The 25,637-nt window shown below is 44.8% G+C and overlaps 1 protein-coding gene across 1 annotated transcript in view; it reads left to right on the top strand.

Moving 5' to 3' along the window:
* Positions 1-11,898, top strand: part of NUDT14 (nudix hydrolase 14) — a 59,893-nt gene extending 47,995 nt beyond the window's left edge. The window contains exon 5 of the mRNA XM_054634978.2: positions 9,843-11,898. Within this exon, the coding sequence (XP_054490953.1) occupies positions 9,843-10,083 (241 nt within the window). The 3' untranslated portion in view covers positions 10,084-11,898. The remainder of the gene's footprint in view (positions 1-9,842) is intronic.
* Positions 11,899-25,637: the final 13,739 nt, after the last annotated feature.

Genomic DNA, 25,637 nt, shown 5'->3' with positions numbered 1-25,637 from the left:
TTACACTTTATTTTTGCAGGGTTACAAATAGTTACTGAAATAGTTTTTAACATGTTTTAAAACATTTATTAGGAATAAAGGGAAAAATTAATATGTAAGTGGAAAAATGCAAAATGTGAGGTGTTGGTGAACAAAAAAACAAAGAGAAACTTTGCACAAAGCTTAAATCCTATTATATCTCATTCCCAGCTTTTAGTATTGTTATCCAAAATGTATGTATGTTTGTATTTTACAGAGAAAGCAGCAGGTTTTTTACTTTCTTTATTTTACTTGACAACTCCATTGAACTAGGCACTGTCATTGGTTTTTAATTTGGGAATTGAATACAAATCCACAGCTGTCAATCCTGGCAAATGTTATTTCCTGCTGGATTAACAAGCAGTGCTTCTGTTGAGGGGAGGGGGTGAATCACAGGAGCTGTCTTTTACAACTCATTGAAACCAGATTAAGGGTTTGTTCTACTGAAAGAAAAAGTGTCTTCCAGATTTATGAGCAAAAGCTGTCTATAGAATTTCATAGGTTGGGTGACACTGACAGGCTGCTGCATGCAGATATATACATATGTATGTGTATGTATGTATGTGCATACAAATGCAAAGGAGGAAAAGTAGAATACAATTCCTGGAGAAGGTTGGAGATTTAGTGCAGAAGTTTGACTCAATATTAATGATTTATATCTGCATAAAACTCTCTGTGTTTTGGTATTGATAAATATCTTTATATGTTACAGGTGGTTGTTCATTCAGTTGCTTTTGTTTTTTTTATTTTTTTTAATTGCACTGACTTCTGAAGAGTGTATACAACTGGGATTTTCTTTGTTGAGACCTTTGCAAAGAGCTCATAATCCTCCATTGTCCATGTGGACACAGCTTTCTTCCCATGGAGATCCATACTGAAGTCAGAAGAGCCTGTATAATTTTTACATTTTTAAATTAATATGAAAGTTTGAAGCCCCAAAGATGATATTTCACAGGTTTTTTTGTGTGATTTCCCATGCTCTAGTTTTAGAATTTTATTCCAAATATTTTGGTATTCTTATTAGGAATATCCTGTTTTCCTCCAGCCAAGGACTGGCATCTTTCTGATCCTTGAGGATTTGATGCAAAGAAAGGAAGTAATCAGTTCATTTATGGTCTCCTAAGGACATTTTTTCTGTAATGGCTACACTACATATAAGAATTCCTGAGCTTTTTCTAAGTGCAGCAGGTTTTTCCAAGTGGTTTTTGCTGCTGTTTCATGCTGTGACTGTCAATACAAAGCACAGGCATAAAGCACTGCATTAATGCATATGCATGCCATTACAATTGCAATGCATCCTGCACTTGCACTCTTATCTCCCATCCCAGCAATCTGTGTAATAGCTGCTCTGCATTATTTATTGATCCAGTGCCTCAGGTCAGTTTTGGGGGGCTCTCTCTAGATGGCTCCTCTTCCAAAGATCAGCCTCATCTGGACTGGCACCAGTTGTGACAAATGAGCATCTCTCAGATCTGACCATTCCATGGCCTCTCTTGGAGGGTTTTGGCATTCTGTCTGAAGTTTCCTGTCTGTCTGTACCACAAGCAACTTTCCCTTCATGTCTTGCCTTAATTTCCCTTTCTTCAACACTGACACTTTACTACTCAGTCCCCAGTGGACATGAAGTACTTCTGCCCCTTCCACCTCCTTGTTAAAGCATGTTCCCTTTATTTCATTTTTGCCTGTGCAAAACTATTTTAGATGATTTAGTCTCTCTCTTCAGATCATATTTTCTAGCTATCTGATCATTCCTTCTGCTGTCCTCTGCCTTCTCTCCATCTGGTCTGCACATTTCTTAAAAATTTAGTGCCCAAAGTGAAGCACAGTTCTTTAGTGGGAGCTTTCCAGTATAGAGTGGAAGCATTATCTCCCCTAGTCTCATAGATCATTCTTTGTACACAGGAGTTTGTTGTTTGCCTTTTTTGCAGAGGCATTACATTATTGATGTAATTTATCTTCCCCAATGCCTTCCCTGTCTCAAGCCTAGGAGTTGAACCTGATGATCCTTGTGGGTCCCTTCCAGCTCAGAATATTCCAGGGTTCTGCATTGTCATTCACCTCCTGTCCATATTCTGTGTCACCACAGCCTTTGATCTGAAAGCAGGGAGTTGTATTCCTAATGACACCCCTTGCTGGAGTCATAGTCATCAGAAGGAAATTGTCTGCCTGGAATAAAAGCAGGATTTGAGTTAGACCTGACAGAAAGGCATGAAAAGCCAAAGACACATCAAATGTAAAGGGAGAAATAGTTTTGGCTAGGGAGGTCAATACATCTCTGTGCCTAATGGATTAAGAAAGATGGAGCATGGACAATCCACAGGGAGAACTTAGACTATGGGGAAGAATTGAAAATGAAAACCTTGAGTGGAAAAAGAGGAAGAAGAGATGAAGGAACAATGCAGAGAAAAATCATAGGCAGAGAGCTGAATGGACCTGGGGAAAGTACATTCATTATGGTAGAGGAGAATTCTCTGAAAGGAAATGAGGAAAGTACTTAGACTGCATTCAATTTTGCTCTGTTCTCTGTTCTATAACTGTATAGGTTAGGGGTAATCTGAAGATAGCAGGGATTTTCCTCATTTATTATCAGGGCCTGTAGCAGTGGTTTTGGGGGATTTTTTTTTAGTGCTTCTCAGCTAAGCTGGAAAGTGTGGGCCCAGTACTGCCACAGGTAATTCATACACATGCAGGTAACCCACTGGACCCCTGATTAAGCTCTGTCAAAGCTCCAGTGACTTAATACTCATCACATAGAAGTCAGTGAATTAAGCAGATCTCAGACTTAATTACCTTGAATGATCCACAGAGGAGCTGTGGAGTCAATGAGGAATCAGGAAAGAAGCCAGGAGTTGGGGAATTGAGGCCATTTCAGTAGGAGACTTTGGAACAAATTGTTCCAGCAGCAGGAGGACAGTATGGTGTGGGTGAGTGAGGGAGGCTGGGCTGGGGGCAGATAACAAGAAACACAAACATATTTAGAGGAACTTGACTGGAGGAGGACAGAGGAATCACACTTTGAAAATCAGAAATATCTGTTCCTATTATAGAAAATTGCCAGACAGGAGGTGAATTGAAATGCAGATGGTTCATGTTGCTGTGTAGACAGAGGAGGGATCAGTCTGGAAAGAATCTGCATTGTTTGCAGCCTGTGTGGTGAGTTTGGTATCATCACTCCACAAATTTCTACTTTTGTGCTTGGCATTCAGTAACTTCATTTTGGTATTGCAAAAAGGTTGGTTTAAATTATGGCAGCAGCTAATTCAATTTTGGAGACTTCAGGGAGTTTTGGTGGCTGCTGATGTCTTGAGTTCTTGTCAGTTGTATGTATGGCATCAGTCAAAAATAGCATAGATGGTTGATGTGAGGGGTGTAAAGGAATTACCTGGTTCAATAATAAAATAACAAAATGAAGCTAATCCTATTGTGGTATAATTATACACTGAGGGTTCATGAAGGTTGAAGGTTGCAGTTAAATTCAACATTTTTAGAAGCTCTAAAAGAAATCTGTGAGCTTCCCTTAATGTTTGGGGTTTTTTCCACAAATGCAAAATTTTTTAAGTGAATGTCTTTGTATTTACTCATATACCAGATACAACAATTTTTCTTTCTGTCATGGTATCCCAGCAGTTTTCTGATTGAATCCCATGTGCTGGGAGTTAATTTCTTAGGCTGAAGTACTTCCAGCTATCTGCCTTGAGACATGTTTTCTTACAAGACAGGGACAGGGAAATAAGTTGTTGTTGTTGTCATTGATGTCATTGTTACTATTGCAAAGTATTTTCTTTTAGTTCTTGAAAATGTTGGTTGTCCTGAAGAATATTTATAAAATTAATTGGACTTCAGTAACACCTCAGAACATCAGGGTAGAGTTGAACCAGAGCTGCTAGTTCAACTTCCTTTTCCCTTCATTACATCTTTATTTTCTCCCAGAGGCTGTAAAAAACTCTTGGCTCTGACCTGGATACTATAGAAGCTGTAGGTTCTCAGCCCCACTGTAAAGAAATCAGATGGATTAGTTTAAAGGACTGACTATATTAAAATAGGTACTTACTTTAATCTTCCTACATTTGATTTCTTTTCCCAAAGTGTACAAGAAGAGCATTCAGAGAATTAATATTAGATGTTCCAATTACTGAGCCATGGCTTTTAGCCTCTGTGCAATGAGGTAAAAATGGTTTGTATTCACAGGTTTTTATGTAGAAAGAATAATAGCCTTGAAAATCTTAGAGTGCATTATAATTAGAAAGATCACCTGCTAGTACACCTGTTGGGTGATGGCATAATGTAATATAATTTTATGTTAATTACCTCTGTGCTTTTTTCCTGCACCTGCCGCTCATAATGTCAGAACTGTACAAAGGTCCTGAGAAGTGACAATAGGAGCTGCATGTCACTGATCATCAGTTTACATGTTGCATGCCTAAGTGGATCTTGATTTAAGCATAAATAACAGAGATTTGTGTCACATTTATTTGTAAACATGAATTATGTATTCACTCTATACCCAAATTTTGCATCCAGATGGCTTATGTCTTAGAAAAGGATATACTGCTTTCAGGAATTTGGACATTAACTGTGTAAGATTAAAACAAAAAAAGGATATATTTCTGTGTTGATAAGAATGTTGATTGTGTATAGATTTTGTATTTGTTTAATATTAACACATTACAAGAAATTTAGCTTTTAATTGCTGTCTGTCAGAAATCTGAACTAAAGTCATAAGTCTTCACAAGGATAAATCAATTTATTTGTTCCCCATCTTGCAGCAGAGAAGAGTATAAAATACTGTTTATATTCTCATACATGTTTGTTTCTTCAAATTAAAAATATAATATTTACAAACATGATACTCATGAATGAGACAAGTGGTTGGCATAGGCGAGCACCCAGACATGAGAAAAAGGCAAAGCTAATCTGAACCAAAGCTTTGAATTTTAGCAACGTGTTTGTGTGTGGACATGCACATGTGAGCGTACTCACTGTGAAGAAAAAACCTCATGGACTGTTGGTAGACTCCATCTCACTTGTGGCTTCAGACACTACTAAACCTTTTTTTTTTAAGCCATAAGATACTGTTTTCCACTTCTGATAAAAAATGTATGTACTGTATCTTTATGCTCATGAACTTGGGACAAGTGAGAAGTCCCATTTTGTGAGCTCGATTTTGAGCACTGTTTATTTCCTCGTGCATTTGATAAAAGGGAGCAGTTAAACAAAGGCTTTGTGGTAGTTGATATTGCTGTGTTTCAAAATACAGATTGGAGTGACAATCTGCCCCCTGTGTTTCCCCTGCTCTGAGGAGGATGGAAATGCTGTGATTACAGCCTCGTGCTGCCAGCCTGTCCCACCCTGGGCAGCAGGGGAGAAGTGCTGCACAATCATTCTGCATCCTCCTCTGGTGTGGCATTGCCTAAAAGTGTGTTGCCCAGGGCTTTAAAAGCCATAGCATGATTTAATCTCACTGTTTGAGTGTTTTATTCAAAATGAAATATGGGAAGGCAGCACACAATCTTGTTTTGATGTGTTAAACTTATATATAAGTTACTATTGTGATAAAAACCATATGACTTTGGTATCCTTACTTTGACATGCTTACATTCCTAGACTTGCTGTTGTCAAAGGTAATGGAGGTTTGTAACTGTCTGAAGCAATGCAGAAAGTTCAGTGCCAATAGAGTTTTGGGGTTTAAAATCTCTCTGTTGAAATCACAGGGCTTGTGAGCTTAAGCCATAATGACTTGACAAGGGTATTTGTGAGCCCTGTAGCTGTTGATTGGAATGACCATCAGCTCCTCAGAGGAAACCAATCCTCAGGATGAAGAGGCAAGGAAAACCGAGCTGTGTTTTGTGTAGATCATTTGCCTTTGTCCCACAGTGGCACAGGAGCCAAGTCCTGTGCAGACACATCAGAATACAGCTGGAGCAGCCAGCTGAGGTCAAGCCAGGCTTAGCAGGTCTGGGTCAGTGTGAGCCATGACCTGCTGGGTTTGGTGCTAAACCCTGGACTGACACTGAAGCCTGAAGTCTCAGCATGGGCTGGTGCTGGGTTCAGACCTGCCCAGCCTCCCCCAGCCAAGCCTCTCTTGTCCCAGGAAGGCACCTTTATCAGGAAGGTGGCTTTCCCAGGCTGAAACTCATCACTTGCAGTTCGGGTGTGCTGACCCCTGTGATTTCCACAGATGCAAAGCTAATGAATATAGCTGTAATCTGTTAATAGGTGACTCATTTCAGACCATGGCAAAAGTCTTTTATTTGTAGTGGGGAATACTGGGGTAAGAAAAAGTGTATGTCACAGATGTGGGATAGAAGAAGATTGTAGCAGAAAGAGAAGTATAAATAGGATTAAAGGCACATTAAAATTCCTTAAGCAGCATACTCAGAAAGTGCAGGTCATTGTGCAAAAGCAGAGAAAATTCCCAGTGACAGATAAACCTGAAAGCACACTGCAAACATATTTTTTCCTGTAGCCTATTCACCTGTCAGACCCACTTTCTCCCTCTTTGCTCCCTCCCAGTGCCCAAAATCACTGAAATGTACATTTTGCAAGGTTAAATGGAAAATCACTTCATTACTTCTCCCTGAAAAGCTTCAAAACAACAAACCTAACTTCTGATTTCTATAAAAGCCAAAGGTACTAAGACAGACAAAATGTGAATAGCATTGATTTTTATGCAGTTTTCTAAGGACAAGCAGGATACATTAGCAGTCTGGAAATGTCGTGAAAGACAGCAGTAAGCAATACTGGAGAATATTTAATTTAGTAAAGGGCAGCCCATGTGGATCTATGCAAGAATGATCAACTGGCAGGGTAAACCAGAGCATTTAGAGAATGAAACAGCAAGTGAAAAAAGGTATTTGCCTCTTTTAAGAATTAAAGTATATTTCTAGATCTTTCAACTTCTTTCTGAAACAATTCAAATGGTCTTTTAGAATCAGAGACTAATGGAATATACTGAGTTGGAAGGGACCCACAAGGATCATTGGGGGCAGCTCCTGACTGTGCACAGAACACTCCAAGGGTCACACCCTGTGCCTGAGAGCCTTGTCCTAAGGCTTCTTGAGCTCTGTCAGCCTTGGTGCTGTGACCACTGCCCTGGGGGAGCTGTTCCAGTGCCCAAACACCCTCTGGGTGAAGCAACTTTCTCTAACATCCAACCTAGGCCTCTCCTGACTCAGCTTTGTGCTGTTTCCTCGGGTCCTGTTGCTGCCACAGCAGTGAAGAGATGGCTGTCTGTCCCTCTGCTGCACCTTGTGAGGATGTTGAAGGCAGAATCCAGCACTTGCTCTTGTTAAACTCCATATGGATGGTGATTGCCCCTCTCTTAATTCATTGAGGTCTCTCTGCAGGGCCTCTCAGCCCTTGAAGGAGTCAACAGCTCCTCCCAGTTTAGTATCATCAAATTGGGAGAAACTGTCAACTCCCTTGAGGGAGACTAGACAACAAGTTAAAGCAGTGCATATGTTTATAAATAACATCCTGCAACAGTCTGCAAAGTCACCATCTCAATAGTGAAGGGATTCTAGGTAGGCTTAGAAATATTAGATTTGCTGGTTTGGGGAGGAAAGAGTAGAATAGAATGTAATGAGAATTAATAACAGCATTCTTTAATTTTACTTATAGCTCACTTGGAAGTTTTTATTAATTTTTAGCTATAATCTTGTGGCAAAGTTGCACCAAAGAATAGAAAGTTAGGTAATCAAGTAAGAGGGAGTGATCATGTGGGTATGTCCTCCTTTGAATATGTATTGTTAGAAATTCTTGTTTGTTTCTGTGGTTAATTATATGCCAATAGATGTGACGAAATACCATAACTTTGGGCATCATAACAAAGGAAAGACCTTGATGTCCAGGACTTTCATCTTTTCAAGTATATTAAGTGTAGTAGCTACTCTTGATATATTTAGTTCATAACAAGGGAATATCATGTGAATAAGTACAAAGAAATTACACCATATGGAAATCAGTCCTGCTATTTGAGCTGTGGTGGCAAGAACTGAGTCTTACAGTGTAGCACCTTGGAAATTGGTTTTCCTTTACTTTAGAGAAAAGATGTGTGGAAAGTGAACTGATTTCACAGCTGTAGCTATTTCATAAGGAAATGGTCACAGGTGCTATAGAAGTAGATTATGCTGTAAATAATCAAGCCAGAATGTTCTTATAGCAGTACTTCTTATATAAATTTGCTGGTTTTGATATAACATTTATATAATATCAAGTGTACATGGAAATACTCAAGTTAGGATCAGTTTCATTCTCCAGGTGGGGCACCCCAGAGGAAGGTGTCAGACTTGACACTCATCATAAAAAAAAAAAGATAACGGGACATTAAATATGTTATAAACAGTCCTGTGTTTTTCATGGAACCTGTGGCAACCAGCAAACTGCATTCTTTGTATTGCAAATTTTACAGTTGGATAAAACACAGATCAAAAAGCCCAGTCCTAACACTGGAATAAAGTGATGAGCACAGAATGAAAGAGGTCCAATATCAACCTTCAGGGTTCCTGAAAATGCCAAAGATGGTCAAGTTTCTTAACATGGATGTACAGGAATGATCCTGGAGGGGTGACACATCTTGTCCAAAGTCACAGAATGCATGAGAAGTAATTTAGGAAAAGAATTCACTAATTCACTCCCCTAATCAGTATTTTTTAAAAGTGTATATTGATGTAAAAAAACAATTTTAATAGTTACTATTAGAAACCAACTTCTGTAGTCACTATTAATTCCTCAAACAAAATAATTGCCAGTGTTCTTAGAAAACTGAGAGACAAATGATTAATTCCTGCTATGGGGTGTGATGTGTGCTGGATTAACTGAAAGATTTAGTTGACTAATGGTTGGGTAAATCTGGATATACACTCTAAGATCATAACACTGCTACAAATCTGAGAATCCTCTGTATGTGTAATAATATGGAAGCTAATTTTTCATCTTGCCCTAATGCCTCATTCATAGTTTCAGTGAACTTTGGATCCAGATTTAATGTGAAAAGTCGCTTGTAATCATGTGAAATGAAGAAATTGCAATTACAATGTGAATATTTTCTTGGAAGGACTAAATGAGTGGATTATCTACTTATCCCTTATTTAATAATACCTAAATTAAACAGTCCTAAGGAAATAGAGGATTAACAAATAAGAAGTATAATACACAGCAAGCAGTCTAGCTGAAGAAAGACTATATAATCTAAAATATCCTCAACTAAATCCACTGAAGCAAATTCAGCAGGGAGACTGAATTACTTTGGACATGTGCGTGCTTACAGTGGTCCATTTGGGTCAGGGCTAAAGTTCAGGAAGGATAGAGAGAGAGTCTCAGACTGCCTTTCCCTTCTTTACCTATCGAGTTCATGAGTGGAGGACTCCAGCTGTGAATGGACATAATCCTCTTAAGAGTAAAAAATCTAAATATTTGTGTAAAAACAAGCAAACAAATGTAGCATGACAGCACACTGATAGACTGGGGAGCTTCTTCCTGTTGTTTGTGCATCTCTGTGAGTCATCTTGCAGTTTGCTCTCCCTGAGGTCAGCTGGAAGAACTTCTGTTGACTTCAGTCTGTATAGGACAACAGTTCACCAATACAAATTTTTTTTTCTTTTTTAATTTTACCCCAAAATCACATATTTCCAAAGATTACATTTGAAGATGGATCTATTTTAAATGGAACTGTATTCAAAACTGTTGGTATTTCTGCTTGAAAGTTGTAATCAATTTCTGTCTCAATAATTCTGTCTCACACATGAAGGACCCAGGTTTCCATTCCTAGCTCCTTGTTGCCTTCTTCCTATCTAAACCAGAGTTTCCTCTCTGCTTTTTTCCAGGTCTGGAGTTGGTGTGACAGGTTCTAGGCAGACTTTGTTTTATGCAGAAGTAAACGACCAGATGAGAACCAGTGGAGGAGGTGGCCAGCCTGAAGAAGGAGAGCTGATTGAAGTTGTGGAAATACCTTTAGGAGAATCCATGAAGTTTGCTTATGATGAGACTTTTCCAAAGACAATGGGTGTCATCTTCAGCTTCATGTGGTTCCACAACAACATAGCACCTAAACTACCCAAAAAGTAAAGCACCATGATTTTAAGGAATGCTTTTCTGCTGGTGCTGTGCCTGCAAATCTGCCTGCCTCAATCAACTCAACTTCTCACAGAACAAATTTTTCTTTAAATAAACTTAGAAGTATAATCTGAATTAAAATCTTCACACAATTTCCATTATTAGCAAACGGCTAACTGGAATCGCTGGGGCCAGGATTTGCCTTGGAGAGGCAAATGTTGATTTTTGTGCAAAGGTTAAGTGGATGTGTCCAGATCTCCTTTCTCACAGCACTGTTTTGAGGAGCTGCTCAAGCCCTCAGCACAGCTGCCCCAGGAGCCTCTCACCGTGTCTGTACATATGGCAACTGTGAATTCACTGTCAGTTTTGATATTTTTTTGAAGAAAGCAGCAAACCTTAATAGTCACAGACACCTTAACAACGTTCCTGAGTTGAGCACAGCTTTCAGGGAGCAGCTTTCTCTGTGGTGTGTGGCTCCTGTGCAGAGGAGGCGTTTGCATTTCTGAACATGCAAACCTTTATTTCATAGGCAAACGGGTCTGTAAATCCTGCGAAGGAGTCACTGACAATGCAGCAGCTGTAAGGTTCTGTGCTCCTGTTTGTTCCCATCACAATGCTGGGCAGCAGTGATGGTGATGGAGGGGTGAAGGATGGGGGCTTCTGCTGGAACACATGCTTCTTTGTTTGCTTTATGGGCAATAGTTGATAAATCAGATCAAACTTTGTCCCCTAGAGTGGGACCAGAGAGGCCGAATTCTTTTAATTTGACGATCAGGTGATTAACACAAGGGATTGCTCTGAGGCTTGCTGTGGTCTGAATTTCCTTACCACCCAAATGGGAGGAATGGGACTTACCCCTCAGATAACACTTCTTAGAATCTAATGGTTGGAAGTGCTTTATTGTGATTTTATCATGATTTGTGCAGTTTACATGAAAGCCTGTGCAGCCTGCACAGACTTACTGAGGAATGGCTTTTAAAATCAACGTCTTGATTTAATAATTTGATTTAATTTGATTTAATAAAGTGGTCTAATTAGAACATATAGTACTTGTTTTATCAGTGTAGTTTGGATGTGGACTGTTTGTCATGTGAAACTGTTAAGAGCATGAATGAAACAGAATGAAGTCTGGCAATTTAATTATGCACTGGGTTATGTTATTCACTGACTTAATCAACATGCCCACATTATAAATGCCTCCAGGAGTACTGAGGTGCTAAGTGTGTTTAGAAGAGAACTGCAAATATGAAAACTCTAACTTAACAGCTGAGATAAATGCAGCAGAGGTGTCTGATAGTGTCCAGTGGCTGATTTTAAATCACTGCTTAACTCAGTAGGTGTATAAATAAAAGAAGTTTTTTTAAAAAAAGAGCTTTTTGAATTGCTGCTTGCTGGTTCTCCTCCTGATAGGGAGGAAAGGTCCTTGGAAAGCCACTGAAGAAGGAGCAGCCTCTGCCTGTGGAGTCAGGCTATTTGTGGAAGTTCAGACACAGCTGTGTTGAGCTGGGCCTGGTCCATGGTGAGTCAAGGGCTGAGTTATTGTGAGAAGCAAATAAATTCTGTCTGATGTATTTACATTGGAAGGTGTTTCAAGGTGGGGTCTCCACTGCTCTGTCTAGTACAGTGTGTCCTGATTGCTGCTGAGGCCTTTATGAACTACTACAGTCCATAGAATAAATAATGCCTTTTATTCCAGGCTGTAGTAACCAAAGTTTCTGTTTGATTCCACCAAAATTACTGGTCCCACAGCAGCTTGTGTGCATACATGTCAAAAGTCTCCTTTCTGTATAATGCAGATTGGGAAAAATAAAATATTTTTCCCCTCCAGGGCGCTGTGACTGTTCCTCTGAATGTGCCAAAGCTCCCCAGGGCAGTGCCAGGCTTGCCAAAACCTGGCCCCAGGTCCTGCTGCTCCCCAGGGGTGGGGTGGGAGCCAGAGGTCACCCTGTGGGAAGAGGGGGACACGTGGCAGTGTGGAGGGGTGTGGGGAGGAAGCCACAGGGGTGGCAGGGTGGCATCAGTGCTCTGCTTGCTCTGAGGTGAGCACCAACACAACCTGCAGGCTCCAGAGTGTTGCAGGCAATGGTGATGGAGGGCAGTGGCATCAGCTGGGCATTCCCTCAGCACTCCCCCATGATGCAGGCAGCCAGACAAGAGGCATTGTCCCCACCTCCCAGTCTGCTCCTCCAGGGAGCACACACTGGGCACACACCCACAAACTCCTGGGGGCTGCAGTGCTCTGAAGCCTTTACACCCCAAGGGATGCTGGACTCCATCCCTGTGCTCTGCCTCACCATCCCTGCATTGTGCAGTTCTCAAACACACAAAACAGACACAGGATTGCTCCCATTTTCTTCCACATTTTGGGAATTTTCCACAGAAACAGCAGTTTACTGAAAGCTGTGCATAAAGCAATGGGGGATCTGGAGTTTGAATCTGCAATATTAAATATAAATGTGTCTTCAACGTCTTACTTTTTCCATGTCAATTTTGGTGGGAGATTTTATAAGCCATTATAAAGGTTTGACAATATGGGACAAAGGGCTTGGCCTTGTTGAGGTATTTTTTTCAATACAGTAGATGATTCATATTTATAAAAATAAGACCCGAACAATTCAGATGTCATTTAACTCATCCAGGCTCATTTCAAAGATCCTAATTAGAGCAAATCAAATATAAATTGGCCAAGCCAGGCAGGGAGAAAGTTCTTCTAATGGAATCTCACAATCACATCTGTGTTTTAGATGCATCCTTTGGACGTGCCACCACACATTCATCCATGGAGGGTGGACAGCTAGCATAAAGCAGGGTCCCCATTTGCTGCTAATGAATACTGGCTCCAGCCTGCAGAACTCTGAGCTGATCTCATCCCACCATCCCCATGAGATCAGCGTCTTTTATTGAGTACAATTGAGTGGTCCACATTTATAACACAAGTCTTAGAATCTCTGCTGTCTTTACGATGTGACTTTGAGATGTAGAAATAATCTAATGAACCCGAAGTTATGACTCAGACTTCTAATAAAGCATGGAATGATAAAATCTTCAATGCAGTGTCGCTGTCGGGCTCACTATTGGGTGGCAGAGGAGAAGGCACCAGCACCTTGCAAGTACACGGATCTGTCTGGAACTGCTCCTTGTGACCCTATTTGTGAAGTGGCTGCAAACTGCTCCCAGCTCTCAGGAGCAGAGATGTGATTGAAACGCCTTCTCTAAAAGTGTGTCAGTGTAACCAAGCGAGCGGAATCGCCCCGTGGGGAGCGGGATTCCCCGGGGAATGCGGGGATGCTCCCGCCGCCCGCTCGCCTTTGCCCTCCCTGATCTCCATCCCTTCCCCCGGCCGGAGCAGCGGCGCTCCCGGCTCCCCGCAGGGCCCGGCCCGGGGCCAGGCCAAGGACAAGCGAGATAATTGCTCCTGAAATACACGTGCCGACCCGCTGGACAAATAGGATTTTTGCTAAATTAGGACAATTGCCGAGCACGCTCCATCCCCTGGCCGGGGCTCTATACATAGATGAAAGGCACACCCAGTTGTGCAATCTGTTGCAATGGCACACCTGGTGCTGTCTGCAAGTCTATTCACAACCGTCAGCAGGTGCGACGTGGCCTTTGTGGCCATAAAAGTCTGTCTGGGCCGCCCCTGCTGCGCTCCCTCCCCGCGCTCTGCCAGGGGAGGCTGTCACAGATTAATGCGGTTGTTTGAAGCCGCTGGGAGCCACCGCCTGAAGCTTGTAGAGGCTTCAGGGGGATCAGAGCGAAGCCTGTGCACACAGGATGGATTTGCAGCTCCTGTCTTGGTGGCTGTGCCGGGGTGGAGGTAACAGGCAGGGCAGTGCTGCTGCCTCAACAGGGACAGGGGATGAAAGCAACCTGCTCACATGGGAGGTGTCCCTGTCTCCAACCCCATGGCAGGGGGGTTGGAATCAGATGATCTTTAAGGTCTCTCCCAAGACAGTGATCCTACAATACAGCAGGTTCCTGTTTCTGCAGCCCCAGGGATGCTGCCCAATGACTCTGGCATCAGGTACCAATGATTTGCAGTCGAGCCCCTGTTTGGGCTCAGCCTCTCCAAAAAGGGGTTTGCTTGCTTTGCTTTCGGATGCTACAGCTCACACAGCACAGCATTAAGGTGGAGCTCTGAGACCTCAGCCCCAGTCCAGACTTGACTTTCATGAAAGGAAGGATGCCAGGGACTCTGGAGTAGATTTCGAGCAGGAGTTTTCATTCCCATTGGGTCATGCAGGATTTTGCTTGATACAAACAAAAAAAGGGATGCTCAAATCCTACTCTGCTGCAAAAGGTACTTCTCAATTTGTCTAATCCTTCAGAGCCACTCTCACATTTTAATTGGCAATGCATTTTTACAAGGAATAGAATGCTCCTGAGATGAATCATGAGGGAAGAGAGGAAGAATTCATAGCAGCTAAATGGCCCAGATTTGTGGTGCTTGGAGCTCTCTGGCCTGCCTCAGGACTGGCTTCGGTGCATTTCTCGTAATTGGAAATACAATCAGATCCATATTAAACCCTGCCAACCACGGCCTGTATTGCTCTGCTGCTGAAGTGCTCAATATCCTGTACTGGCTTCAGCCTCTAATAAAACATTCAAAGCAGTGACGCTCAGAGAAACCCCTTTTGGACCCTTGGTTATGAGGAAAATGGGCTGGGAATGGGCAATGTGGGAATGTCTGTCAACCATCATCATTAACAGTGGCCCTCATTCCCCAGCCTCATTAACAGAAAAATCCCTGGGCTCCTCCAGTGCCCACCTGTGTGTCAGTTCTCAGGGTATGTGTTGATGGGTAGAGCATTCAACAGTGAGAAAAGCATGATTTGATCCTTTTATGACAGCAAAATGTTGCTGTGTGTGGGAAGCCCCTGGGGATGAAGCTGTGTGAGAGACTGACCCCTCCAAATGATGCCATCCCGTGCATGTCCATCATGCTGTGAACACAGCCTGGTTTAACCCTGTTTCCTGGGACTTATGGAGAGGGTCTTGGTAAAGGAAAAAATAAACCAGGTCAGTTTGTTAATTCCCTGACAGTAAGCCCAGAGGGACATCTCACCTGGCTCTAGGTGCCGTGGGAACATCTGATGAGCCTTGCCCCAGTGCTTTGGGGTGTCTGGCTCAGCACTGGCCCCACCCAGCCCTCTCCAAAGTTCTCAGCAGGTGATGGTGAGCACGGATGGTGCTGTGCCCTGTGCCCTGTGCCCTGTGCCCTGTCTGTGGCACAGCCCAGCCACCACCTCCAGAACCACCCCGGGGCTGTGGGTAGGGCCTGGGCCATGAGAATGGCTGTGCTCCAGCCTGCTGGTCCCCTCCAGCTCTCCTGGGCCTGGGGACAGGGTCTCCAATGGGGTTTCCAATGTGTTGGTGAGTAGAAGGTGCCTCCATCTCCTGCCCAGCGTGTGGGTCCCTCCGGAGTCCTGCCCCGTTTCGTGGGGAGGGGGTGCTGGGGAAGCACTTGCTCGTGCAGCCATGGCCAAAATAACTGTTCAAGGCACAATCACACTCTTGAGAGTGCTAGAAACAATTTAAGAAATGTTCTTGGGGCGAGCGGCGGGCGCTGTGCAAACAGCGCGGCGGGGTTTGTGCGAGGGGCCCGCCCGGCCCCGCAGGAATGCGCTCGCAGCAGCGATAACCCACACGCTCCTTCTGCAACCTCCCTCCTTTGGTCCTTCACGTTCCCCCCGCTCCCAGCCTGGCCTTTGGAGGTTCTCCTTTTGCAATAAAATCAGGAAAACAAAACCAGAGTTGTCACAAGTCCGAGCCACACTTTCTCCGGCACCCCTTCTCTAGTCACTGTTAAAGCAAGGGACTTTGGGGGGACTTTGGGAAGACTTCAGCACCCCCGTGGGTCTCCCCAGAGGCAGAACCTGGGTTTGCTGCTCCACAGATTCCCAGTCTGAGCAGGCTCTCAGTGGCAGCTCGCTGGCCTGGCTGGGTTTGTGCCACAGCCCGGGTGCTGCTGAGCCCGGAGATGCAGCAGGGATGCAGAGGCTTGAGTTACAGCAATCCATCAGCTGCTCATCCACTTGCCAGCCCCACTGCTCTCCTGCCATCAATCATGTGGGAGCCCCAGGGTGAGTTTGCAGCCTGCTCGTTCCTACTGTGGCAGCTTAGCAGGGTGTCAGCAGCACGGGGAGCCCTGAGCCTGCAGGGCCTGAATGCAGCCACAGAGCTGGGACCTTCCACATCCACAGCAAACCTCCTTGGTCTTTGGAACTGGCATCAGGATCTGTCCTGTCTCTTCCTATCATGGCTGGGGTAGCATCAGGGCAAAGCAGCCAAGATCACATTCAAGGTTTATGCTTAGTCATGGAAGTGCTTCAGAAAACCCCATTTGCTGGAGTGAGCAACCTTTTGTCTGATATTTATGCAGCATCTGTAAAGAGCAGGGAGAGGGGTTTGCAACAGGCTGCCAGGAAAAAAAGGGAACAGGGTTAGGCTGGTGCAGGGTGTGTATGAAAATTGCACAGCCTCAGGCTGACCTCCAAGGCAGCCACAACCCTTTACATCCCCGACCAGCTGAATTTGTAAGAGTGGAGACTGTCCCATCTGCAGCAGCATCATTTTGGGCTGCCCAGAGCTGGAGCAGGACATGGCCAAGCCAGTTCCCAGCTTTGTACCCAATGTTCTCACCTGCTACATCTTCCAAATTTACATTTTTCCAAATGGCTTTGTTTTACCTCTAATGTCTTTGTTCAGGGTAATTTTTTTACTGCTATTTTTTTTTTTTGCTTTATTGCTCTTCCACAACCTGATCCCAGCCTCTCAGAGGAGCACAGTCAAAATCACACCAATACATCACCATAATCAGATCTGATTGCAGGGGCTTCCTGGGAGCCAAGGCTCTGAGCAAAGGCTAACAGGCTGATTGATCACAGCAGAGCAACAGCTCTCTCTAGCACAGGATTTAGCTCCTAGGTGGACTCTAATATGTCCATTTGGTTTTTTCTCACTGGAAAAAGCAATGTGTAAATATTCTGCTGCTAATGAGCCAGGTCTGTTCCTGGTTAATAAATGGGGAAACAAAAAGATTGAAGTGAATGTCTTGCCTTCTAAAGCCTCATGACTGATCCTAATGCCCTGTCCTTTTTCTATCAATCAAGGCTGATTGGCAAAGCTTTTTAATTCAAGTCTGTAAGCAGGATGATCAGCATTTACTTAGCTAGTGTTGATTTCCACTTGACCAGGCTGCTCTGGAGGAAGGTATCACCTTATAGTGCAAACCCTCTTAGGAGGGATAAAGAAACTGAGCCCACCTCCACCCTCCTCGTGAAGGATCCTCCCGAGCAGCTCTGGGTGTGGGTCAGGGACTGGGGGTCCCCAGGGGCTGGGCAGGCTCCCAGTGAGGACTGTGGCTCTGAGGGCAGAGCCCAGGGCACCTCCTGTGGCCCCAGCCCAGCTGTGGGTCTGGCTCATGGCAGCCCAGCCCCAGCCCTCCCTTCCCAAAGCCGGGCTCCAGGCACGGTGCATGGCCTGGGACTGAGTCCCAGAGCTGCTGCAATATAAAACAAACCTGGCAGCAGGAGCCTGCAGCCCCTGGCACATCCCCCCTGGCTATTTTTAGCTGCTTTTCCAGAGAAACAAGGCTTATGCAACCTGCCTGCCAGTGCAGGGGCTCTGGCTGCTGCTGACCACGGCACCTCCACCTCTTGGATGGGATTGTTGCTCCAGGCTGAGTTTAACAATGCCACTGGAAAGGGCAAGCCCATGGAGTTGCAGCACAAGCATCCCAAAGAGCTGGACCATGAGGGTGCCACTCACAGGGTGATGAATTTCTCCCAGGGTTTCTGCTGTCAGCTGTACCTGAGCACCCACCCTGGGCTGCCTGGCAAGCAGAGAGGGGAGATGGAAACATGAAATGCAACTAGGCTAACATTTAACAAAATTACTCATTTTTGTGAAGTTGTTTGCTTACAAAACACGTTTTTCTGTAAGGTCCTCTTTCTGAACAAGATGGGAGAGGCTTGGAGCTGAGAGTGGTGGTTTGGGATTGCAGGGCTGGTGCTCCCAGGGCTGGTTTTGCCTCACTGACTTGATAAAGCACATCCAGGATGTGCATAGAGCACTGCAGAATTTACACAGAGCATTTACACTTGATACAAAAAAGAGGAACTTTTTTTCCCTCAGGTACTATATTTAGATATTTTATGTGTAATAAGAGTTTGGTTGTTTCTTCAAGAAAAGCAGAAACTGCTGAGCCCCTGGGAGCAAGGGAGTCTGGAGCTAGGCAGGACCACTCCAAATGTTTCAGGGGGCTCAGGACCCATCTCCAGCCAAGACTTCCATGGCATGGGAAGCCTTCAGTGCTTGGGAAAGGCCCACAAAGCTGTTGGGGCAGTAGTCTGATGAATTTTGACATATCCTACTGCTACAGCCATGCTCCAGCTGCAAATATCCATCCTATTGTAGTTCAAAACAAAACCAAAGATCTTGGCTGCAGGACAGCAATCAAAGGCAGCTTGGAACATTTCAGAGCCACCCTTGTTTTGCCAGCAAACAGCACACACTGCCATGAAACTCCAGACTGAGCCATAGGAGTGACACAGGGGAGTTAACAGGAGCCATCTGTGCAGGTTAGGAAGTGTTTCCTTCCCTTTAACCAGTTTTGGGCCAGCTGGGTCATTCTGAGGTACAAGGAACAGTGCCTGCCTCTTTGTGCCACCTGGAGATGTCAGATCCCATGCAGCAGCAACCAATACAGAGCAGCTCAGCAGTATTCCAAGTCATTATGCAGTGCTCAGCCCTCCCACCAGCCATTTGTATGCAGATCATGGGTGCTTTAGATCAAATAAATTCTTCTAAAATTTCAGAAAAATGAATGCCACACAATAAAAATATTAGACAATTGTCCTAAGCCTGTGTGTACACTGACATTCCACTGATACAAACCACGTTATTAAGCATAGACAGAGTATTGCACTAATGCTGTAAAGAAGACTCAATGCCTTTCAGTTATTAAAAGGGCTGAATTATGTCTCAGTCTAAACTTGGAAGTCAGAGAAGCCCCAGACCTCTCCAAGACCTCTGAAGGAAGTAAAGCCCTTTAAACCCCAGCTCAGCTTTTCAGAAAGAGCATTTGACTCCAGGAGTCAAACTCCTTGTTTGTTTGTTTGTTTGTTTGTTTGTTTGTCTCCAACCAAGCTTATTCTCAAGCAATTTGCACTGACACCCTTTATGAGCTTGGGCTTTTCCAGAGCCTCCAGGAAGGTCCCATTCCAAAGGATTGTGCCCTCCCAGGTGAGAAGAGAGGATGTGCAGGGAGGAACTCAGCACCAACCCCATGCTTGTGTCCATTTGACTCCCTCCCATCATCAAGCCTCCAAACAGCCTTTTACAAAGGACATTGGTTCCACCAGAAAATCTGGAGACTGGGAGGCTCAATCTCCAACCTAATGACCATCCTAACAGCCCTGTAATCTTAGAGGTCCCTGCATCAAAGGCAATCCTTCCACTGGCAAGCTGTGAAGGCTTTGTAAATCAAGTGTGTGATTGTGGAACACCAGCCCTGGGTAACAGCCAAGGTCCTGAAGGTTAAGGGATGATATGGAAATACAGCAGACCTCAAGGATACTGGATATATTTTCTATTTTCAGATTTATGTGCCTGTCCTGGCATGTGTTTTTTGTCATGTGTACAGCATGAGCCCTGTATTTGACACTTTAAATCAAGGAACAAAGGACTGTAACTGTAGAGGGGGCTAAATTGAATTGAATTAACTTGTTTATCCTGCAAATCAACATCTGCTCAGACCTATTTCTTTCAACTCTGAAGTTGTCATAATGGAATATTTTGCCTTCTGCTCAGTCTAATTATAGATGCACGAGCCAAAAGCTCTTAATTTTGCTCACAGCCATCAGTGGGAGCTTTTCTGCCTCACAGCCAAATGAAGGCTCTTTCTCAGGAAGGTGTTTTCCCCAGTGAGTTGTGTGTTGGTACCCGTCTAAGGGGATGTTTTTGCACTTAATTCACTGAAAAGCTTCTTTTCAGCACTGATGAAAACCATTACAGAAGAAGATCCCAAAGGGTCAGGTCTGCTCAAGCAGGGATGGGAGGAAAGTTCTCAGAGGCACACAGCTGTGTCATCATCACTCTGCAGTGCAGGAGATGAACTTGTGCCACAGAACAAACAGACCACCCCCCACCCCCAAAGGCCCCAGAAAGGATCATAACTCCAGAAGTATCCAGCACAAAAACCTTTCCTCCACCCTCATATCATCAGAGAATCCTAGAATGGTTTGTGTTGGAAGGGACCTTCATGATCATCCAGTTCCAACCCCCCTGCCATGGACAGGGACACCTTGCACTAGATCAGGTTGCTCCCAGCCCTGTCCAACCTGGCCTTCAGCACTTACAGGAATGTGGCATCCACGGATTTCTTGGCAGCCTGTGCCAAGGCCTCACCACTCTCACAGTGAAGAATATGCCAGGGTGGCTCCTGCAAGATGGGGCAGCCATGGGGCTGGGGAATCCCCCCAGCCCAGCACAGGCAGGGCCACAGGTTCAGTGGCATCAACCTGAGGAGCCTCAGTCAGGTGCAGACTTGTCCCCACACCTCTGCTGCAGCAAGTGTGTGACCTTACCAACCACGGTGGCATTTCTGATCACCTCAGACCATACAGAACCTTTCTGTGCCACCTCCTAAGGAAGTCCAGGTGTCCCATGCTGTAATGATAGAGAAGTGTGGTTTAATCTTTCAGGTTTCACCAATTTTCCAAGAAATATGAGGCATGCCCACTTCAAAAGGTCTCTGAAAGCAGAGGGGAATTTTCAGCTGCTCGCTGATGGAAATTACATGGTTTTATTTGCCAAATAAGGGCCAAACCAGGTTGGATGCAAATAAATACAGCTCTGTTGTTTCCAGAGAAGGATCTCTGTTGACTTACCCTACACAGAAAGATAGAATGACTTTTCTTTGCCTTGATTGTTTTGGCACAGCTCCGGCTGCAACAGCTTACTAAGAACTGTCAACACCAAAATCCGGATCTTCTATTGAGTAAAATGAGCACTTGCTCCATTTCCAGGCCTTCTGACCACAGACCAGAAAAAGGGCATAGGGATAGAAATGTGAAGAGAAACCACTCTCCCCTCCCTCCAGAGCTGTACCTGTCCCTGAGCTCCCTACAGGACTTTTTCTGGTCAGGAAAAGGTCTCCAGCATCTGTCAGTGGCTGCTCCCAGTGCACTCCTGCCCTGAGGCTGCTCAAGATGCTCAAGATGTTGTCTGCCTGCCTACTGCTGCTGCTGCTTATCAGCAGCCCTGGCTTGAGGCTACCCCAGCAGTGCATGGCCATTATTTCCTCTGTAGAATTGCAGAGTTGGGTGAAACAAGAAGCTTTTTCCAGAGTTTCATATTCTCAGCTGGAGATTGCAAAGTAATTAGCTCCCCTATCTGAAGTCATCTTCAGCACAACTGGGGCTTCTTTAAGTAAGACTCATTTAAAAAGAGCATCATTACCAGCACTGGGCCTCACACAGTCTGGAGTTTTTTCAGAGAGGCTTTGCAAAGGAGGTGAAGAGTTTTTGCCCTTAAGTCACAGATTTGAGTGCCTTTCTCTATTTTAGAAATATGGCCTGGAAAACACAGTTGCCAAAGGCAATCCCTGTGTAGGGTCTGTACTGGCTTCCACAGAGGAGGAGTCAGGATGGATGTTGGACTCCTCTCCATGTGCCTGCAGAACCTTCCTTACTGCTGTCTCTGGGTCCTCTGTCAGAGCAGTTGCCTCAGAGGTTTCTTCCCTGGATATGATACATTGGACCAGAACTTATGGCAAAAGTTTGATACTGCCATTTAAATATGAAGACAATATTAAAAACAAAAACAACAACAACAACAACAACAACCAAAACAAAACAAAAAAAAACAAAAAAAAAAAACCAAAAAAACCACAAAATAAAACAAACTAGCCCACCCATTTATACCAGGTAGCCCAATTGCAGGTTCCTCCTCCAGAATCCTTGGAAAGGCACAAGACCCTGAGAGCAAATGCAGGAGTGGTCCAGATCCTGTAAAATGCAGAATAGGCAGCTGGAGGGCAGTTTGTGCTGTAGTTAACAATACAGCAGACTCTGCCTGGTAAATGGGCACAAGAGACCCAGGACAAAGGGACATGGCAAACCTCCTTGTTCCTCCAGACAACGGAAAATGCATTTCTCTGACCAGTGCCTGGGTGGTCTGTTCAGTTGGATTTTAAGTTCTAATGAACAAGGATAAAAGGTATGAAGTTGAGCAGGAATGTGCCTGGTGAAACCCTGGCCTATGCCAGAAAATCCACAAGTTTTTGCAGGGCCAGGATTTGACACTCTGCCAGCTGGCCTGTGTCTGTACTCCTGTGTTAGGAGAGTGGCAGTGGCTGGATGTAACTGCTGTGCCCCAGATATCTGCAGGACCTTCTCTGCAACTGGCACAGGCTTTCTCCAAGATGAAAGCCTGGGGAAACAAAGGTAGCACTGAATCAGTATCCTCTGCCAGAGACTGAGGAGGAATTTGGAGCACTTGAGTAGTCCATCCCCAAAGAATCTTTTCCAGGTCTGACTCTGCTCCTGGTGCATGCTGAGACAGGACTGTGTGAATTTGTAATCAGGGCTGTAGACCTGATTTAAGGCCCTATAATATGTATCTCACTATCACATCACAATGCTTTGAATTGAGGAGCTCCAAGTATTGTGTTTTCATGCATATAGCTTGCATCTCAGATAACTCACACCACTGTAAAATAACTGTCCTTTCAAACAAGTCCTTGGCTAATCTGCAGCCTCAGATAACCCAGGGGTCATCCCAGAGTATCAGTTATGTGTGTGGGACCACGAGGACAGGGTGGCAAGAATCCACTCCCCTCCTTCCCCAAAGCCTTCACCATCCCTTCCTGCTCCCACCTCCTTGCCACAAAATGCCAGGATTCCTGCAGTCCCCATCTCCCTTCCCATGTGCAGCAGATGTGAGATGGGACAACAGAGCCAACAGCATCTCAAGCTGCTCACAGCTACCTTCTGGTCCAGTTTTGTTTCTGCATGTAACTGGTGCTGAGCATGGACCATTCCAGGGGCTCCAAGGGACAGTCGGGGGGGTGGCAGCCTGCAACTGCCAGCAGCTCAAGAAGGGAGGGTGGGGGAAGATGGGAAAAGTCACAGGCTGGGCCCTAAAACTGTGCTAAAAAACAAAATAACTCATTCTTTATTGCTTGTGCTTCCTTCTCAGAGATAACTCTGTCCAGATGATCTTCCTGAGCATTTTTTTCATTTCCATTCAGAGTGCAGACAGTGAAGCCTTCTTGATGCAAATTTCCACTCCAGCCTACAGAAGCTTGGCAGAGAAACTGAGCATTTACAGGGATGCTTGCTGCAGCCAGGAGCCTAAAATTAGACTTTTAATGCCACTGCCAGCACCTGAGAGGTGACCTGGTTTTCAGAAATGGGGAGAAATGTCAAAGCCTGGTCCATGTATGGCTCAATGCTCCATGACAGCAGCTGAGTCTGCAGCTGCTCCAGATCAGCTGCTTAAAGCCTGGTCTGTGGCAGTCAGGTCTGCAGCACAGAAAACCCAACTGCCCTCTCCTTAGGGGACCTGCCTGCAGAGCTGTGTCATCTGTGGCAAATTTATTCACCCACCTTGCCTCCCCCAACCCCTTCTCACTCACAAAAATGTCTGATCATCCCTTTCTAGTTCTGCTGTTGAACAATATGGCACATAGGCTTATTCTGCTGACAAGGTAATGGCATGGTGTATTTGTAAACATCAGCTCATGGGTATTTCCCAGGCTATGGGGTCTATTTAAAACCATAAAATGTATATTCCAAATGAGCCAAAGGAATAGCTCCCTGCTATGTGACAAGACAGTGTCACATAAAACCTCTTTTAAAATGAAACCTGTGTTTGTATCAACGCCCTTGCACGTGCTGCACCTTGGGGCCTGTTTTTTTTTTGACCAAGGTCATCACATGAATTATATCCTCATTGCAGGGTTTGTTAGAAAGGTCTTTGAAAGCAGATGGGATTGTGAAACACTCCTTTACTACACCTAATGCATTGCAAATAGCAGTGAAAAAACTGACAGCAGGCTGGAATGCTGAGAAAATTGCTTTGCTAAACTAAAGTGTTTAAAATAAACTTTAATGTTATTGATTTTAACCCATGTCGGGAAGCTGAAGCAAGAAACATTCTTTCTAGTGTAAATGAGTTCAGCTTCAAGTCTCTGTAAAATTGAAAAAAGCCACAACACAGGGAGTAAGAATTAATCTGTGAAAAACTGGAGATGTGTGAGCACGTCAAGAGAAAATAAACACAGGCTGGGCATCCCTTAACACTTGCTCTGGTTTTATTATTTTCTTTCACCAAGAAATATGAACATCCTAGCTAAGGCTCTGTGCTCCAGCTGGATGAGGGATGCAAAGGCAGCCAAAGCCTACTATGCACTGTCCTTTGGGCAGGGAGAGCCTCTGAAAAGCTTGTGCCAGGCAGAACCAAAGGGCCTGGAACTGAGCCAGGAGCCTTCCAGAAAACATGTTTTAGAGACATCTCATTTGGTTTCCATTACAAAGCCACCTCCATGTCTTTGGGAGTTTCTGTAAGTGCCACAGGGAGATGGTGTTCCATGGTTCAGGCACTGAATCTGAGCTGGCACAAGCATGTTCATCACCAGGGAAGGGCAGTGGGGAAGGGGCAATGCTGAGATCACATGACATTTTCTATTCAAGCTGTGAAATGAGAAATCAGCACTTTCTGGCCTTCATCTCCTCCCAACTCATCCCCATCTCGCTGGGGATGTGGGAGTTGTCTTTGCAGCACTGCAGAGAGGGAGGAACACCAGTGACAATCTCAGTCAATGTGTGAGGTAAGTAAGTGTGGGGGTGAGGCTTAGACTGAGCTGTACCAGGAGTTCCCCAGCCCGGGGACAGCCCCAGGGCCGCCGGGTCCAGCAGCAAGCCAGGCGAGGAGAGGCAGTGCTGGGAGCAGCTGAGGGAGGGTCAGATGGCCCCGGGGAGCAGTGGACGGGCAAAAATGGACAAAAAATGGGCAAAAAATGGGCAAATGGCTGATGGGAAAATAGGCAAGAAGTGAACTAATGGACAAATAGGCAAGAAATGGGCAAATGGGCAACCAGGCAAGAAATGAACTCATGGGCAAATGGGCAAGAAATGGGCAAATGGCCCATCAAAAAATGGGCAAAAATGGACAAAAAATGGGCAAATGGCTGATGGGCAAATGGGCAATAAATGGACTAATGGGCAAACGGGCGTGGTGTGTGTGGTGCACAGCTCACCCTGCCCTTGGTCCAGCAGTTTGTAGGACAGTTTGCAGGACAATTCGTAGGGCACTTTGCAGGACAGTTCACCTGGCAGTTGGAGAAGGGCTGCTCTCTGACTGTCCCAGAGCAGCCAAGAGAGGCAGCAAACAGTCTCCTGGTCTGGAAGGATGAGCATGAAGAGCTCCTTGCAGCCCATTCCATTGGCATTCTCAGTGGAAGCTAGCACAGGGCAGCTGCCCATGGATGCATGGCTGAGGACTGTGCCACACTGGGATGAGAAATGGGCCTGGTGGGTCAGGCTCACTGAACACCAGTC

Source organism: Agelaius phoeniceus, chromosome 6 (genome assembly GCF_051311805.1).
Source record: "Agelaius phoeniceus isolate bAgePho1 chromosome 6, bAgePho1.hap1, whole genome shotgun sequence".
Lineage (NCBI taxonomy): Eukaryota > Metazoa > Chordata > Aves > Passeriformes > Icteridae > Agelaius > Agelaius phoeniceus.
The sequence above is the reverse complement of the archived record's forward strand: the minus strand, read 5'-3'. Positions and strand labels throughout refer to the sequence as shown.